The sequence below is a fragment of the Paramisgurnus dabryanus genome, chromosome 20, assembly GCF_030506205.2.
Source record: "Paramisgurnus dabryanus chromosome 20, PD_genome_1.1, whole genome shotgun sequence".
Classification (NCBI taxonomy): domain Eukaryota; kingdom Metazoa; phylum Chordata; class Actinopteri; order Cypriniformes; family Cobitidae; genus Paramisgurnus; species Paramisgurnus dabryanus.
In genome coordinates this window covers 33,786,422-33,806,828 of record NC_133356.1, presented here as the reverse complement: position 1 = coordinate 33,806,828, position 20,407 = coordinate 33,786,422, and the positions used below count along the sequence as shown (strand labels likewise).

General features: G+C 36.3%; 1 protein-coding gene across 1 annotated transcript; it reads left to right on the top strand.

Moving 5' to 3' along the window:
* The first annotated feature begins 9,345 nt into the window (after nt 1-9,345).
* On the top strand, nt 9,346-11,435 carry olig3 (oligodendrocyte transcription factor 3). The gene has a single exon (XM_065248096.1). The coding sequence runs from the start codon at nt 9,810-9,812 to the stop codon at nt 10,563-10,565; it is 756 nt and encodes a 251-aa protein (XP_065104168.1). The 5' UTR covers nt 9,346-9,809; the 3' UTR covers nt 10,566-11,435.
* Nucleotides 11,436-20,407: the final 8,972 nt, after the last annotated feature.

Below are 20,407 nucleotides of genomic sequence, written 5' to 3'. Positions count from 1 at the left end.
TTTGTGACAAAATCTTTTTGGATCTGCTTAAACTGTCAGTCAAACCTCTTGGTATAATGTGAAGCCAAAGTTTTATAACAGCATCATGAATATTTTTCTTGACCTCAACTACAGTGGTACAAATATAGTTTGTCATTTAAATGTCATTAAGTGTTAATACTCTGTCAAACTGTTTTATAACAGCATCATTAATATTTTTCGGTTCATAATTTTTTTGTTTAAGATATAAAATCAATCATCCAATAATAATAATAAAAATAATAATAACAATAATTACAATTTATAAAATTATATTTAATTGCATTTGGAGACCGATTTGCCTAAAATTAAATGAAAACAATAGTACAATAATGGGTTAAGCCATGCAGCGTTGAGTCCATATCAGGGAAAACAGTTAATTGCATTAAATTAATTAATTAAATTAATCAAATGTCAGAAAATTTCAGAACCATCTGTGTGTAGACTGCTGATACATAAAGTTTAGTATAATCTTTAGATGTGTCTGTTGCATTTTTTAAAGTATTTAAAATTATTTGACAGATTATTTACACTTATTGACATTTTAATGACAAGTTCAATTTGTACCAGTGTAGTTGAGGTCAAGAAAAATATTCATTATGCTGTTATAAAATTATTTGACAGAGTATTAACACTTAATGGCATTTAAATGACAGTTTAATGTAATGTTAACCCATAAAGCTAGGTAGTTTCTTAAGTTTGATGATTATTTTGTTATGTCATGAAGATGACAGGATTATGACAAGTTATGATGTATTGGTTTATGTCAAATTATCATAACAAAGACATCTCAAACAATGACATTTTTGCAATAAAAATGCCATAATTTAACAAATGACACTTAATGACAGTTTTCATAAACGTGCATAACATCTCCTTTATGTTTTCCTTACGGTATGATTATGAAGGTGTCATGTCAGCAGGCTTGTGCACAATTCAGAATTTTTAGTATTGGCCTTGATTCAATTCACGAATTTGAATTCAATTGACTCCGCCCTGCAGGAAGTTGAATTTGAATTGGAATGACAGGAAGTGGAAATAAATCCATGATTCTCACATACATTCAGTGTTAGGAAAGTTACTTTGGAAAATTGTTTGGCAACCATTTTAAATACTTGGTTAAAGTACACATCAAAATCTTGAACCTCAGAATAACTCTATAAGAGTTCAATTCAACACTATGAAAGTGTCTCATGGGGTCCACTCCCAATAGAGTTATTTCAACACTTTTGAATGTGTTGGCACATTGACACGTTTATAGTGTTAGCATAGACTCTATACAGTATTTTCAAACAGTTTTTAAAATGTAACTATACAGCAGTATCATCTATCATTCTCATTATGAAACTGTTAAGGATTTTTTTAAATGTCATCTGATCAAAAACAACTAATAACTAAATATAACACAGCAGAAACTAATACTTACAGAATACATTATAGAATTTACAAAATACATAAAAAAATACTTTGAAATCAGTAAAACATTTATGTTTTGCACAAAATAGTCACTTTGTTATAAAATTGCTCTTTGTCTGAATACATTTTCATGTAGGCCTATTTCTGTGCTCCTCTAAAGTCCCCGAAGCAAATCTGACATGGTGTCAGTCTTATGCACAACAAGTAAAGTGTTACCAAATTAGCACATGAAGCCAAACAGAAATTGAAATTCAAGTTTTATTGTAATGGCAGATCATTTGCCAAAGATTTTGATAATTGAATGGCTCATTTTGAATGTGCTGAATTACACAATTAAAAATTATTAAAAAGTTGTGAAGAGTTTAATGAGAATCATATGCATTTACTTACTGTACAAACTGTAACTGGACTTACTGTTGCAATTTGCTTAGTATTTCTCAGTTACGTAGAAACAATCTACACAGTCTCACGGAGGTTCGTGATATAGTCACGTACATTTTTGATGCTTTTTTTCATGATGTTATCACGAATTTCCACGTTTTTTCGTGATCGTATAACGAATTTCTGTTTTCGTGTGATTATCACATATTGGTTACTCAACTGCTTTTTCAAACCATTGTTGCTTCGGTTTAGCGTAAGATTTGTTGTTTGCATTAGAATGTCCCTTTATGTATTGGTTTACAAAAACAATTCTGATTTATTTTTTATATGTCATCTAACATTAGGGTTAGAGTTGGGTTTGTGGAAGGATGTCATTTTAGGTAAATCTAACCCTAAATCAAAGCGACAATGGTAAGAAAATAGGACAAAACAGCTGAGTCACCAATAATCACACGAAAACAGGAATTCGTTATACGATCACAAAAAACACGGAAATTTAATATCACGAAAAAAAATAAAACATGTACGTGTCTATATAACGAAATTGCGTGAGACTGGTTCAAACATTTTGTTTAACCTTCACATAATCAAATCAATTATAAAATAAATTCTCATCGATTTGGACAAATTGCAAATGCTTTGATAGAATAATGTAGTTGATTATGTACAATTTTCTATTGCTTATGTAATCAAAATACATCTTACTGGTTTGTGTTGAACAGTCTTACTCCTCAAAACATTTAGAAATGAGTTAATCATAAAGTCATGAAATGCAGATTGGTTTAGATTTTTGTCTTGGTAACTTAATGACCATCAGGAGAAAAATTTGAGTTGAGATCTGAGTATTATACAACTAACCTTTTTACGTACAATTGCAATCAATATTTCACATCCACCAATGAGCAACTTTAAACTGTTGAAAATGTGCAGCCATAAAGTTCACAATACAAAACCTATAATTATTTACTCTTCTATTTTGACATAACAATTTATTTTTGAGAGATGAATTAAGGATTTTAAACAAGCTTTTACAGAACATCCATGATGGTGTGCAGTTTGTACCAATTGTTCTGAGAAATGCATACATTATTTTGCTGATTTTAAGGATGATTTGAGAAATTCTCCAAAGTGACTGAGAAAAACTGTAAATCAATAGGAAATTACAATCTGATGTAAACAAGAAATTAACTGTTTAGAAATCTGATTGAAAAAAAAATCTCATTTGAGAAGTGACCCAGCGCTTTTCATAAGGAAGGGACATTTGAGGGTAAAAGGTGAATCTTGGCCACCAACATGAGTTTACTCAAGGCTGACCTACTGCTTCAACTTGCTGGGGGTGAGAGTGCACTTAAAAAGCTTTACATCACTATAAAATCACACAGACATTTCCAGTCAGTTTCTGTGGAGACTCATTGAAGAGCCTCAAAATCAAGTCAAATCTGTTGATCCAGTCTGACAAAATACACCACACTGCACTAAAAAATGTTTAACTCATAACAACCCGCAAAACTTCTTACTTGTTCTAACTTGTTTAAAATCCTTAATTCATCTCTCATTAAGTGACTCATTGACTGAATGCAAGTCTTATCAGTTACTATGAGTTGCTGACATGTTTCAAAATGGTGTTATGTTTTAGGTAACAAAAGAGTGATTCAAATAATATAAGGTTGGATTTGTTGACTGACACACCCAACTCAGAAATCGGAAAAAAAAAACAAGATGAAGACATTTACTTCCATGCCTCCAAATCACTCCAAATATCATAACCAAAACACATCAAAACTTTTCACAACTTCACAGGAGATCATCTTCTGACAGTAAGAAAAAAAAAGACCAAAAGCACACATTGCTTGACCCTGTATAAATATATAAAGTAGCCTGCGTTAGTTTGTGCTCTGCTCAACCCTATACATTAAATAAATGACAAAATGTAATCTTGGAAGTTTTTTCTTTAAAAAAGAAGTTTGGTTGTCTGGATCCTGTCTCAAGGATCGCTCCAAAAAGAAGAGGAAAGCTGCTGGAGGATGGCTTTGGGATGTTGTTGCGTATTGTTGATGTGAGGGAGGAACTCTCTAATAGGAGACAATCCAACAGCACCATTTAGGCAAGCCCTCATAAAGTTGTGACCCTCCCACTGGTTTTACTGGGTTACCAGGGGGCTGGAGAGGGCCGGCCCAGATGAATGCCAGTAATCCAGAATAGGTCATAAAGCAGCAGAGGTTTGTGGTGTTGGCAAGCTGCAGGAGAAAGAACACAATGAGACAAGGCCTGATGTGCCCTCTCGGTGTACACGTCTGGGCTCTGTTCAGTCTTATTGTCTGCTGTGTGAGAGCTTGGTGCTGGTGGGCAGACGGAGAAGCGATGCCTCATAGAGCCGATGTGATTTTTCTCGTCTGAAGTGCCTGAAGTGACAATGGCGAACCACAATAGTGCTTACCAGAGACTCACAATGCAAGACCACCAAGCACTTTACTAGGATAAGGTGTGGGACGGCCAAGGAGAGGCTCTTTTCTCGAAGACCGCGCGGCCTCATTTCAGATGAAAATCCTTTGGACGACATCAATGTGGTTTCTCATCCCGTGTCCTAGCACGATCCGGCTGCCGGTGCATCTGTATTTTCTCCGCCGTACCTCCCACCTCGCAGCCCGATGGCTAATGTGTAATTAATGAAACAACCGCCCTCATGTCGTCTTGCACAATGGCGAGCGGGCGCTCCTCGGGATGCGTTTCGCTGAATGAAAAGGCCAGCCCCGCTTTCCTTACATGTAACCCTCTCTGGGCACAAAGCGCGCTCCCCAGCAACCAGCTTAGTCGCAAAGCTTACATATTAATCTCTTCTCTCGATTCCCCATCTTGACGAAACCCTCATGCGAGCCTTCGTTTTCTGGTCATGTGCACCCATTAGAAGGGGGCGAACCGGACACAGAGTGACACACAAAGCAGAATGGAGGCTACCAGGCTGAAACTGAGCCTGAATGGAGAAGAACAATTGTTGGCGCTGAAAGGGACAGTTAAAGTGAGGCAGCGAGAGGCTGTTAGTTAGCGCGACCGAATCCGGCGGTTGATGTAACTGTGGACCAAACGCAATGAGTCAGGCGGCCTCTGCCGCCCGGTGAGGGCTGAACGTATACTGTCACACTTGTTGGCCATCTGGCATATTTTCAGCCTACCATGGAGCACTGTTAGTGTACATGTCGTAATGCAGATTTAGATTAATGGCTGCATAACATTGCATTATCTTCTTGTAGATAACTTCAGTCTGCTTAATCAAAAATTAACCCATAAATGGCAAGTGTTTCCGGGTTAAGGAGGAAATGCGCACATGACGTTTGTCACATACTAACTTGTTTAAATTTATGGTGGCTTTAGTGATCAGTAATAATGTGTTTTTGTGTGAAGCTCTTATATAGAAACATACGCTGTAAAAATTGTATATTTAGATATATTTTTATGATACTTTAATTCTACAAATTAAGTGAAACAATTTCAGCTGGTTTTTTTAAAGCTTGTGTAGCGGAGGATTTTCTCGAATTTTAGAAAAGAACCGCCTTCTCCGCTTTTAAAAAAAATGCAATTGTGCAACACTCTTGACAACCAATAGTCTTGATTATCCACCCAGAAAAAGAAAATCCTCCGCAATACCATTAAGTTATGTTAATTTTTCACAAGTCAAAATGTAAAATGGTAAGTTGAATTGACTTTCAAAACCAAGTTGTTTTAACTTTATGCAGCATTTTGTTTTTACAGAAAGATTTAAGATGATAAGGTGCTGGCAGGTGGATTTCTGAGGAATAAATAATACACCACTGAAGATTTTTGTTGCCTACTTGTTGTGTATTTGTAAGGCGGTTGTTTAAGTCTACATCCAAAAAGATTCAACAATGGACTGATAGACAAAGAGGCTTCAGTACTTTGATTGAAACGTATTAACTAAATAAAAACCAAGAGATAAATACTAATGAATTATGTTAATGACACATTAAGGCAAACAATAAAGGTATATTTTTTGGGGACTGAAATGTAAATTTTTCTTATTTTGTCTAATGAATGCAAATATCCTCTTTGAGAAAATCTTCATTAGATTGTACATTCTCACAAGCTCTTTAATTAGTCAGCTTTCATCGTTTGATCTTAAGGATAATGAGATATTTCAGATTGGAAGGTTTGTTTACTACAAGATAACAGAATATAGAATCAAGGGATTCAAAGTATCATTGATATATAGTTTTTCTCTGCAACCTTATGGCATTGTCATAAAAAAGAAAAAACTTTTCCCAGTTCTGAAAACAGACACAAAAAAGTGCTTCAGTCAGAAGATGCAATGCTCTTCAATAAATGCGGGCGAGCTAAAGAGAATAACTGGTTTCAATTGTTTAATTTGATAAAAAAGGTGGATTTTAAGACAATGTTAGAACAATTCTTTTGAATTTCTGTGTAACAGTATGAAAGTTGCAAAAAATTATACACCGTTCCAAATCAACAAAAACATAAATCAATTAATATTTATTTAAAAAAAAAACTTTTATTTTAACCATACATTTATGTTATGTCATTTTGTTTGCTTATCATTTAACACTTAAGTGTACTTACACAACCAAACACAGAGTACTTAGGTTAGGTTGAATTTGGACAGTAGGTTGTAAAGTAATTTCTACAGGATTTTTTGTAGGTTAACCACACTCTAAGAAAGGATGTGTTCATTTTAACACATTGTTTTGTGTTAAACTATTTAACACATCATGTGTTATTTTAACACTTTATGTGTCATTTCGTGTTGATTTTATGCTCAAATAAATTAAAGGAACAACACAAGGTCTGTTAAAATGGGTCTGTAAAACAACACAAAGTGAGTTGTTCCAAAAATAACACAGAGATGTGTTAAGTAAATATTTTAAGTTATTTTAACACTTTCATTTTCCAAGTTAACCAGACTGTTAACACAGAGCATTCTTGCATACAGTAAACAGTGTCTGACAGAGGTTGATGTAATCCAGTCCTTTAATAGCACATCATCTATTGTCTGAGAGTACTGGGCAATGGATGGGGATGGACATATTTAACTCAAGCATGCAATTCTGTCAGCGAGCCGTGTCAGACATGAATGTGCTTTGTGATTTCTGTGATACTTCATATTAAAAATTTGGCATAGGTGAATTCTTCAGACCATTTACCCAAAGTTTCACAAACTAACACTGGATAAAATTTCCTGAAAAACTTTATCTAGCGTTATTGTGACAAACCAGTAGGTAAACCATTTATCTGCCACACTATAAAAAATGTTGTGTTGTGTCAAAAAAGAACAAAGTCAGCTATTGGGTTAAATTAACCTTAAACATTTGAGTTATATATTTAACCTAACAATGAGTTAAACCAACCCAGCATTTTGGATTGGAACAAGCCAGCATAGGATAAATTACAAACCAATGGGTTCACCCTTTTGATCCTAACACTGGGTTAAAAATAAGAGAGTGGGAATTTAGAGTGGGAATATCCCAAAATACTGATGCCTTTTGATTATTTATAGCTGAGAATATAATAAAATGTAGCTAAGGAATGCCGAATAAGCAAATATTTTCTGTCTGAGCAAACCCAATGGTCTGCATCTTTTGTATTTTGGAGCCATGTGGGGACTGAGCCTTTATAATGAACTGGTCATAAACTAAAACTGTACTTCTGCCCTTAGACTGCAGAAGGGTTGGGGTGTGCATGGAGGGGTGTTCCCCCTTTTTTGGGTTTCCTTCTCTGAGCAGCAGTGAGTATACTGTACAAGACCCCCGTCACAAACAACGTCCCCTGACACAACCACAGCATCCCTCCATCACCCTCCGCCCGCCTCGCCATCTCCACGCCCCCGATCTCTCTCCTCCGCTCACACACTGAGACATTTTTCCACATTGGCCGGATTAGGAACACTTTCACTTAGATCTATGTGGTCGCCCCCACAGACAAAGAAACACTTGGAGACAGGATTAGTAGGATTAAAAGGGATTCACATATGTCCAGTTCAAGCAATTGGTATTCAAAGCTTTACACTTTAAATGCCACCAAGAGAGAGTAAAGCAGACCCGAGCTTTTCTTTGCATTGCAGCACCTTTATGAGAAACGCTTGCTTTTCACCGTTCACTGTGGTGCAGTGAATTCAGGGTTTCACTCAGGGATTTTTATTGCTGTGAAGCTCAATGAGTCTATGAGATGAAGGACTCCTGCACAAACACAGTTTGCCATGTCTGTCTGTTTGCTAATACTGTGGACACCTTTCATATGACATCATATTTTTCTTAATGTCTTTCAGATTAACGTTTTAATATGTTTTGATGATTACCCTACAAATTAAATTTGGATTTTTTTAAATAATTTAAATTGTTTTATCAAATGTTAAAGTTCAATTTTACATGATTTAAAACATTTACATTATTCTGTGATAAAAAGTAGAATGGTTAACAAAGCCTAATCTTTGCCTAATATTGATACAAATGATATGGATTAAATAAGTCTCTATGGATGAAAATGTCTGCCAAATGTAAATGTAAACCAAAACCCATCTTCCTTTCATGCCAGTCTGACATCTTTAGAATTTTGGATGAAGACATAAACATAATAAATGATGATTTCCATGCATACTAAAATAAGAGTTAACAGTAAATCACATTTGATAGATACTGTACATACTCTAAGTCCCATCCAGTATTTGCCTTTAAATAAACACATACAGTAGTCTACCTATCTTAATGTGGACTCCACTGCTCTGTGGTTTACTTTAAACTATAGTCATTAAGAAATCAATGCATAAAGAGGTTGTGATAGCAAATTACTACTTAATAATGTTTGCAGAATAAGAATATTTAATTAGTTTTACATAAAGCCTATTTAAATATATATTTCCATTTAAAGCAGTGTATGTAAATACATAGCTAATATAAATCATAAATATGCATCTCAATGCTGTGTAATCAGCAGCATTTGACCGCATTAAATCTGAAGTGATATCTATTGGTTCATATCTGCAGTCATAAATTATTAATAACCCTTAGTGGTTATACGGAGATCATGTTCAGTTTAGTCATATTATTGTATTTATATAATGTGATTTTTTTATAGATTAATTTAGTTTTATATGTACTGATGTGTGTGCACTATGCATATTTTTGTAGCCACACCAAACGATCTTCAGCTGTTTTTCTCTGTTTAGTAAGAATAGAGACAGTTATTAAAAATATTTTCTTGGATCTTATTTGTAGGATTTGACAGACTCTTAATTAAAAGCGTGTGTGGATGTTAAATTGCAAATGTAAAATAAAATGTTGACAGGTGCAAAATAATTGAATGTTATTTAATTTAACTTATATAACATCGTTTAGATTTGATTGATTATTCCAGTTAAAATAATCTACTTTATCTGATTATTCTAAGAATTAAATAATACAATCATGCATATTTGTTAAAGAATGTTTATTTATTTTTTACAAATGTTATGTTTACATGCATAATGTGTGAAATTAAATGATGACATTCACTATGCAAGATGCGCCGTAAGGATCAAACTGACCCCGCATCATTTCATTTCGGCGCAGAGAAGTTTCTCCAAAGTTTCAAAGGCTATATCTCCTGGGCTCGAGTGTCCCCATGGTGTCATTACAATGAATATGAATAGATGCTCCTTTGGTCAATGGGACAGTCAAAGCACACCGCTCCAGATAATGGGGACGTCATCCTAACAAGGCCGTTATGAATAGAGGGGCTCCTTTTGTTTGGCCTCTCTCTAGCAGCACTATAAATACAGCGCGCCGTGACGCGTCGCCATAGAGCCAGAGGTGCGCAACAGACTCAAATCAAACCAGGCAACGCGGCCTCTGTCTGTCACAAACCTTCTGAAAGAAGAAAAGAACAACAACAACAATCTCCAGTGGGATAAATCAGGTGATCGAGCACGAGTGACTTGAAATAGAAACGAGCCGAGAGAAAGAGACACCCTCCTACCCAAGCGCGGCCATATAATGAATTCGGACTCCAGCTCTAGTAGATCTTCATCTCCAGATATGGACGGGATGTATCATCACCACGCACAGGACCCGCGCCTGAATTCGGTGTCCTCCACGCAAAGCGAGCTCCTCCAGAAGATGACGGCCGAGCACATGTCCAAAACGTCCCCCGGCAGCAAGTACAAGCTGAAGAAGCAGGTCACCGAGCAGGAGATCCAGCAGCTGCGCTTGAAGATCAACGGCAGAGAACGAAAACGCATGCACGACTTGAACCTGGCGATGGACGGTCTCCGAGAGGTCATGCCGTACGCGCACGGCCCGTCCGTGAGAAAGCTGTCAAAGATCGCCACTCTACTGCTGGCCAGAAACTACATCCTGATGTTGAACAGTTCCCTGGACGAGATGAAGAGGCTGGTGGGGGAGATTTACGGCGGTCACCACTCGGCGTTCCACTGCGGGACGGTGAGCCACGCCGGCGCGCACGCGGCGAGCGCGGCGCACCAGATGCATCCTCTTCTCGGCAGCGCGCTGACCTCGTCCACCTCCTCCACGCTTTCCAACACATTACCGGGACTTACCTCCATTAGGGGGCCGCACTCTTTGATGAAAAGCACCCCAACGCCTCCGCTGCAGCTCGGTGGCAGCTTTCAACACTGGGCGGGCCTGCCTTGCCCGTGCACTATTTGCCAGGTGCCTCCACCTCCCCACATGTCCATCACTTCCACGGGACTCACAAGGCTTACGGCAGAGAACAAGGAAGTGATGAAGTGAATGTCGCGTCGGTGTACATTGTGAATGGACTGAACTCAGAGCTTAGCATGATATGTTTGTCTGTTTGTTTGTTTGCTTTAACCCTTACAAAATCAGAACGTCGTCCTTGTAACAAGGATCTCATTAAATGCATTGTAAGGTAACTACTTTATAGTTATGGAGTACGTGTGCTGCGTAACGCACTGTAAATAATGTAAATCTTCTACATGAGCTGGAGACCATGTGTTTGAAGTTGCCCTGGAAACGCGAGCACTTCCCTTACAAAGTTTGCCACAGTTTGCCACCGCAGTTTCCGTCAAAATAATGTAGTCGCTACGCTAGATATTCTCCACCAAACAGTGCTTTTATAAGCTTTTACATGGGTTTGTTTGGTTGTATTAGGGAATATCTGCAGTGACAGTAACTTTTGCGACAATTGCGGAAATGCATTGCATGCATGGTAAACTTTCCCAAGGCTCTGCAAGGCTTGGCTACTTGTTGATGATGTGATGTGGGAAAGTTGCATGTATGTATCTTTTTATAAAGATATGAAAGTTGAATCCCACACGTGTTCCTTGTAACAAGGATTGTGAAATGGCATTTCAGTTGGAAACTGTACGACTGGAGAGTGCTGGTATTATATCGCTGTCATTATTTCATTCAAGTTCATCGCTTTAATAATAGTTGAATTCTCAGTCGTGTTTCTTCTGTGTCGTACATTTGTTTAAAGTTCTCAAGCATGGCATCTTGCTCAGACAACATATAAGCATGTTTTTTTAGTCTGGGTAAATTGTGTTATTCCAGAGAGATTGCCGTGCTCTTTATTTTTGTACATTCTTGTTCACAAATGAGATATTTATTATTGCCCAGTATTGCTGGATGAAATTTCAATAAAACGTTACCGTAAAAAATGAAAGCATCAGCTGTCTTTTGCACCATTTACTATATTTTGTATATGCAGTATTGTACCTGTCGTATATTGCGCCTCAGATAATACAGTGTTAATTAAAAAAGCTCAGTCTGGAAATAGAAAATAGCGCTAATTATCAATAACAGGTAGGTTATCTTATCCAAATAAATATAAGTTGTAAGATCAGAAGAAAATATTATGACTATTGTTTTATAATCAAACGTTTTATACAACAAATACATTTCCCTGACAGTAACAGATACAGTCAACATTTTATAGAATTTAATTAATCAATGAAATAAACGTTTAATTTCTATAAGATAATGTTTAAATTATTAAGCAGTGTAACATGTTGGATTTAATTGGTTTGAGTATTTGAATTTGCATGTTATTCTATATTTTGTGAGTGAATATACAGACTATAAAAACATTATAGATGTTTAGACTTAAATTATTTTTTACAAAATGTAAGTTTTACATACAATAGCAAACTAAGGTGATGGGAACTGACACAGCAAAAAATAATACATTGATTTAATGAGGCAATGAGAAATCTCTTTAAAATTACATACACATATATATTTCAATAATAGACTAGATCACATTACGACTCTAACACCAAGATCATTAACAATAACAATTTATTGCTAAAATAACAATTATTTTAGGCTGGTATAACACTTTACAATATTGTATTAATTAACCCTAACCATATAATGCATTAAATGCATTATCTATGAACAATAACGTTTTTCAGCATTTATTAATCTTTGTTATTGTCTTTGGTAATGTACAGTTCAACTAATGTTAACAGATACAACTTTATATTTAAAAAAATGTTTTAGTAAATGCAAAATTATCATCAACTGAGATTAATAAATGCTGTATTGTTCATATATTAAATAATGTTAACAAACACAAAGTGTGACCATATGCTTAAAAACCATAGAAAGCTTCATTTGATTGGTTTTTTGTATTTAAATTCATGCAGTAAATTAACAAAAAGTATTTACTTTTAAGAGTAAATTTCCTCTAATTTTTCTTACAATAAAATTTATTTTCAGTAAACAGTATTCTGGAAAATTAAATTTCACACATTCGAAAGACAAAGGCAGTCTCTTGGGTCCTTTCATAGACTCAGTGCAGATCAACTAGGGTGCAGCTGAATGTATGTTTGTGGAGATTACAAGTTAATTGTTCATATGGGAATGGAAGAAGAAAACATCAGAGAAAGTGTTCGGATTACAGGACCCTAAATGCAGAAGATTATACATTCAAGGCTCTTTTAGTGGGAGATGTAAATGAGGCAAGGGATTAAAAAGCTCTTTGTAACTCACTCATAGAGGGACTCGAATCCCTTTTTACCCAAATAACCAGAAGAGACTGAGAAATAATAGAGAGCTAGTTTTACACTTTGTTTTTAGGAATTACAAATATATAAACACTGCAGGACAGAAGCCACAACACTTGGAAGATGTGCAGATGTATGGATTTCTGAATGTATCTATTGATTTTCAGAATAAGTAACCCAAGAAAACTAAAAAGGGTGATGTAGACCCTGATGGTCTTCCCATACAGTTTATTGTAATTGACTACATTTTTTTTTTTTTTGGGGGGGGGGGGGGGGGGTTATGTATAAATATAACACTGGATCACATATGCACTACTCTGGTGTTGTCATGAAACTAAATGTGCTTTCTGACTGCTATGTATTACAATAAAAAAATACAACACACACAGTGGATTGTAAAGTAAATAAAGAAACAAAAATGAAAGGAATACAAATTAATAATAAAAAAAAGACCATTGACAAATCAAATAGAAAATATTGTTATAAGTATTTTTTACATATCGTCACCTTCCTAAACTAATTGCCTTTAGTCATTTTTTCAGGTTTCTCAGAAAACAAAAATAAATGGAACTAACTTCAGAGGTTGAGTAGATTTATGTTTTTTTTTTTTTTTTTTTTTTTTTTTTTTTTGGATGTAGCTGTCATTTTAAAAAAGCTTCTAAATGACTCAATGACTTAGGCCAAATAAAACAGCCTAAAACATTTTGTGTCAAAAAAATGACTTAGGCAATTAGTTTAGGAAGGTGACAATATGCTACATGTACTCCTGTATAACTCCTGTATTAGCAGCGCAAAAGGTCCTGGGTTTGAACCCTGGGAGCACACGTACTGTTTAAGAAATGTATACCTTGCAATGCACTGTAAGTCTCTTTAGATAAAAGTATCTGCCTAATGTATAAATGTAAATGTTAATACTACGAAAGTTCAAATGTCCTGAAATGTATAAAGTTAACATGAACCTAAAACTATTGAAAACATAAAAAGTATTTGTGTAAGAATTTCTTTACATTATCTGAATAGAATGTGATGTTAAGTCATTATGAGTGGTTGTTATGCAGTTGTCGAGGCGATCTGAGTGGTTGTTAGGATGCTGCTATGCATTGCTATGATGGTCCGGGTAGTTGCTAGAACATTGCTGGGCTAATTTGAGTGATTGCTTACTGGCCTATATCAAAATAGCCCACCTCCATATTTAGCTCCATAGCTATTGCTCAAGTTCAGTGTAAATCTATGGGATTTTTTAGTCCGTGTCTTCGTAGCAAGTCTTATTGCTTAAAAAGGTAACAGCACATCTGGGCTCAACCTGATTTTGAGACATCATTTCTGTCCTTAGCCCAGTGCAGGATAAGTTGTTAGGGCTTTATCTGGAGCCTGGATCATTTTGTATTACAAGAAGCAAAATGAAAAGCAGCATGTGGTGCACTATCGTTCGCTTTCAGAGACAAAATCTGTCATTTGTCAAAGTCATTTGTGTTTATGTATTATGCCTTCCAAAAAAGCATCCGATGTAGCCAACGAGAGCGTCATGCGAAGCAATTCTCACACACTCTCTTGAAAGTAAATGAGATGCTTCATGGTATTTTTCGCTCCATGCGTCTCCCTTTGTTTCCTTTAATTACAGTTTGGTGGTTAATAAACTCCTTTCCTGCTGGTGCTTCATTAGCCATTCCGATTGTTATGATAACGTGTTTGTTTGTAAAACTTTGTAAGTCAACAACGACAGGGTTAACTTAACTGACCTCACTTTTCACAATGCACATCGAAAGTTCGAAAGATTTACAGCGGTTGTTCTTTTCGAAATCACCTTTTGTACTTTTGTAACGTGGAAAAAAAATCTTTGGTCGATAGTTTTGACGTCCTAAACCGCGCAGTTAACGTTTAAGAAATGTAGTAAGCTCAGAAGGCAGCAGATTGCTAGCCAAAAACTCTGAGGGCTCAAGCTGGGTTGGGAGAGACTCGCGGGCAATTTCCCTGCGGCCGCTGTCGAAAAGACAGCGATGCTAAGTGGAGCCCTTTCTTTTGAAACATGACAAATGGGTAGTCCTCATCAGTGGACACACCTGTTACTGGAAACACTTGAGATTTTACACTTTCGAGAGCGGCCTTATTACCATCCGACCACTCAAAGGTCTCTAACAATGGACGCGGACACTAACAATGATCCAGGCCCAGGGCTAAAGAGGGTCCCGTCAAAGCCGGGCTTGTGCCGCGGCAACGCCAGGGGCTGCAATTGAAAATAAATTTCACTTGAATAAGGGCATGGGGCACATCGGAGGAAGCCGCGAGCTTCGGTTAGAACAAAAGCAGTTGTGGGGATAAGTTATTGACTCTACTGACAGGATGAATGCAGTTCATTATGCCTGCCAGTTACTCTACTGCATGTCCTGGGCTGAATTAGGTGGCAGGTGCAGGAGCCGTTTTGCAGCGTCCCTGGGGAATGCCTAAGGCCTGTCATCAGCTGATTTCATAGACAAATGTTTATCCCGTACAGCCAAAACAGAAAGCATATTTCCATCATAAGAGCGTTTTGCAACAGCCATTAGTGTCAGCGCTAATTTGCATGTTAATTGTGCAGTTAAAGCGGTAATGTCCACGTTTCCTTTTGTTTGCAATATACGCTGGCATGATTTAAGCTCTGCTCCGTTTGAGTAGATCTGTACGGGTTGCAGGGGAAGTTTTTCACATTTTAAAAACGTTACCCTGTTACTATCGGATGTTGGTGGCTGCGTTTACAATGCGAGTCCTTTTATTAACATTCGTACTAGAACGTCTGTGGACAACCGAATCACAAGTTAAACAGGAAAGCAAAACTCTGGAGCGAAATGACAGCAAGGCAGATTCGTTTTGTGTTAGTCGATCTACGACATCCAAGTCAGCATTTGGCGTCCCTTTTCACTCTAAATACGACAACATAAAAGAGCGAGGCTCTCGGTTCTGTGCTCTGTAATGTCCTCCTACTGTGTCTGACAGATGGCGTTCACTGGTTGGCCATAAATGGCTGTCACAGAGTGTTTGTCTGTCTGCCAGTAGCCTATGGATAAGGGACTCCCAGAGACAATGTTACTGCCCTGATATTGCTGAAAACAAAATGTCCTTGATTGTCGACCGCCAACGAGCGGGGTCGCCACGCCGACCGGCCTTCTGCTCGGAGAAAAGGAGGTTTCTGGGAGCAGGTGTGATGGAAGGATGTGCGTTATTTCGGCTAGTCTGACACAGGCTTGAAATCTGCCAGGGCCGATGGTGCGCGGGATAAACGTGCCCTGTACGATCTGGGCATTTTTGTGGAAAAAAAAAGAAACGTGCATTGCACAAATAGTGAAGTCGCCAAGCGTTTCTGACTCTCAAACAATATTCAACTAATTGTTCCCTAAGTGAGTTAATCCAAGTGCATTTTTCAATGTCCAAATACTTTCTCCACCACAAGAAAGCCATTTATTAAAGGGTGTAAACAATGTGAGGCATTTGTTTGTTTAAGCGGTCCAACTTGTTAAACAATGATGTGAGTTTGGGCTGATTTACTGGCCCTTTCATATGTTACACCTAAACAAGTCACTGTTATTCTAAGGACAGATAATTTCTGTCTAGATATTAAAGGAAAAGCAATGTCCTTCTAATGCTTCTTGTTTGACTTGAGTGCAAGTTCATTATTATAATCATCATCTTATCCTAAAGTCTGTAATGTCTGCATCACTAGTATAAGATCCCCCCTCCCAAAAAACAGGTCTCAGTTTTTCTGAATACATCCCAGTCTGTCATTGGTAAGAAAAACAGATTGCCCTGCCCCAGCATCATGTTATTGGTTGACAAAGTTGCTGTGCTACGCTGACAGAGATGCAGTCAACCTATAAAGTGACTGCCTTTGATATTAAGCCTCATCTTATGAGTTCAACAATGACAACGTTTACATGCACCCTCATAATGCGATTATAATGTGATTTTGGCAATACTGCGTTTATACTTTACCTCATGTAAACACAATACTTTGATAAAAATAACGTGATTAAGCTCATAATCGCAGTAAGTATAATTGAATTAAAAGAGATGGCGTACGCCGTTTTTAATTGCAGTGTATGTGTCCATGAAACTGAAGTGCGTCACACGCCTTAAGTGCAAAATCATTTTAAACTTGACATTTAGTTTTACCTGACCAACACGACTTGCTGTCTTCATCATGATAAAAGAGATGTCGGATTTACGCCAATGTGTCAGAACGTGGCATATGACAATATGGTGCTGCCCTTCACTGTAGCAGGATACATGTTTAACAAAACGCTGCAAACACACAAAACGAGTCTACAGTTTGTTTGTAATTGTAAGCTATCAAAGGTTTTACACGATTAAAAAAAATCATCAAGTTTAACAGCTAAGATTGTAAAAAATTGATTTCTGACACATTTAGAGATGTTAATGCATTATTTCAAACAAATCTGATTGAAGAAAATTGATACAGTGACTACCTAATAACATGCACAAAGGGGAGTGGTGTAGCCTCATTAGGGGTACATTATGTGCTCTTGTGGTAAATGGTTGGCTGTCAGCTCTCACAGGCAGCTGTGAGAGATTCTGGCTAAGTTGGTTTGCAATGCACAGCATGGGACAAAAAGGCAGGCGATGCACGCTTACAGTACATTACAAGGTGTACATTTTATCACCTTGTGTGTTCCCTGTGTATGTGGGAAATCATGTCTACTGGTTACAGGGTCAGGTTTGTCAGGTCGAGTCTCACTGGTGGCAGGTTGTGACTGAGGTACGTGCCCTTGAGCAAGGCACCTGTCCCCCATTGCCCCCACTTGCAGTGCGTATGTTCACCACTCACTTGGATGGGTTAAATGAAGAGGTCACATTGGGTTAAGTGCTTATGTGTCACCATACATCATAGTCATTACTTACACTGAAAAAACAAACTTTTTGGTGTAGTATATATATTAGATTAACTTGGGTTGTGCCCCGGCATCCTGGCCAAACTTGCCCATTGGCCTACTAATCATCCCTTATACTAATTGTCTATATCACTCTGTCTCCTCTCCACTAATAAGCTGGTGTGTGGTGAGCGTTCTGGCGCAATATGGCTGCCGTCGCATCATCCAGGTGGATGCTGCACATTGGTGGTGGTTGAGGAGATTCCCCCGTTCATATGTAAAGCGCTTTGAGTACTGAGAAAAGCGCTATATAAATGTAAGCAATTATTATTATTATATTAACATTTATTGAGAACTAGATTTTCCTAAGTAAAATGATGATAAATACACAATTAATTCATGTACAAAATGAACTGTGTGGGAATAGTAAGTCGAATGAGATATTTTCAATATTTGTTAGATATTTTCTTGTATTATTTAACTGTTTTATAGTCACTGCACATAGTCATAAAATAATTAAGTACATTTTAATCAAAAACTTTAGCAGATTCAAGTAAAAAATCTTAGTTCATTTAACTTAAGAATATTAAATACATTAAACTAAAGAAATTCAAGTAAAATTTACTTAAATTTATTTACACATGTTGTAAGGAATACTTACAATCCTTTGTGCCTGAATATGTTTTATTTTTAAGCTTTATCACAGAATAAGAACTGATAAGAACTTTAACTACTTAAACATTTGTTAATAAAATGTCATAAAGGTTGTACAATGTCATGTAGCTTAAATAAATTGATTGCAACCACTTACTTAAAAAAAATGAGTAAATTGAATGAATCATTTTTTTCAGGGTAGTCAATCATGAATTTTGTGTTATAATGCCATTTATAACACTAAAAATAACTCCATGGAATTATGTTAAAGAAAATAACAAACAGTAAATACAAATATTTAATATTTTAAGGACAGCAATGCTTCATTTTTCAAAAAAAAAAAAAAAAAACTAATAAACTTTACCTAAACGATTAAAATAAATCTAACGTCTAAAAAAAATGAAGTAACATTTACTTAATTATTTAAAATATGTTTTTCATGCATTATTAAGTAGATCTTAGTTGATTTTAGTAGGTAAGTTGTACATAAAAAACATTTCATTTTACTTAAAAAAAGTTTGTGCAAATTGTTACAGATAAGAACTTTAACTACTTAAACATTTGTTAATAAAATGTCATAAAGGTTGTACAATGTCATGTAGCTTAAATAAATTGATTGCAACCACTTACTTAAAAAAAATGAGTAAATTGAATGAATCATTTTTTTCAGGGTAGTCAATCATGAATTTTGTGTTATAATGCCATTTATAACACTAAAAATAACTCCATGGAATTATGTTAAAGAAAATAACAAACAGTAAATACAAATATTTAATATTTTAAGGACAGCAATGCTTCATTTTTCAAAAAAAAAAAAAAAAAAAACTAATAAACTTTACCTAAACGATTAAAATAAATCTAACGTCTAAAAAAAATGAAGTAACATTTACTTAATTATTTAAAATATGTTTTTCATGCATTATTAAGTAGATCTTAGTTGATTTTAGTAGGTAAGTTGTACATAAAAAACATTTCATTTTACTTAAAAAAAGTTTGTGCAAATTGTTACAAGGATTTTTTTAAAGAAAATTTTACAATTTGTTTTTTCAGTGTTTGTGTGTTTATTATATACTACGAAGATTCATTTCTTGACTTTTATCTGTAAACTAAGGTTAATATATAAACACATAATGGATAGTGGTACTCCCTGTTTCACATCACAGCTATTGCTATGTGTTGTCTTGTCTTTCTGTGGCTCAGTGGTAGAGCACTGCATTAACTCAAAGGGTTGTGGGTTTGAACCCAGGGAACACATATACTGATAAAATATATACCGTAAGTTGTTTTGGATAAAAGTGTCTGACAAATGCATAAATGTAAACATGATTATTTAAAGTATAATATTTGATTGCTATGACATTAAGTTAACACTAAGCCACAATGTAAAGAAATCATGTGTCACTGTGTGTGTGTGTGTGTGTGTGTGTGTGTGTGTGTGTGTGTGTGTGTGTGTGTGTGTGTGTGTGTGTGTGTGTGTGTGTGTGTGTGTGTGTGTGTGTGTGTGTGTGTGTGTGTGTGTGTGCGTGCGTGCGTGTGTGCGTGCGTGTGTGCGTGTGTGTGGGCGTGTGTGTCACAGTGCTAATTATAGTGTGTGCTGTGCACTGGTGTGAAAACAGAAGTGACAGCAGCGCTGGTCTGTCGGCAGTGTGGCGGATGCGAGCCCCCCACGTCTGGCAAGGCCAGAGTCATCATATGGACAAATCACAACTGATCTGAGGCTGTAATGGATGCCAGATGTTAACGCTTTGTACCCAATGACTCTCCTGAGAGCTCACCTAATCGGAAGAGAGACATCGCTCTGCATATGTGTGTGTATGTGTGTGTGTGACCACTGCAGATATTTCTAAAGAAATTATCTGAATGATATAAGAAAGAAAGAAATGTATACTCTTAACTATATGCATGGGTTCAGAGTAGATACATACTATAGTGGAGTTTAAACATCTGATAACAGATTGAAAATCAGTACTTTTTTACCCCAGGAAATTAAGAGAGACCTTACTGGTTATAAAGTTGAATTAGGAAGAATTATTGAAGATTGTGCATTATGTTTTCAGATATAATTAGTGCTGTCAATTCCAATTTATAC

What these genes read in the sequence shown, in the direction of transcription:
- olig3 (XM_065248096.1), top strand. Translation starts at nt 9,810, where the DNA reads ATGAATTCGGACTCCAGCTCTAGTAGATCTTCATCTCCAGATATGGAC.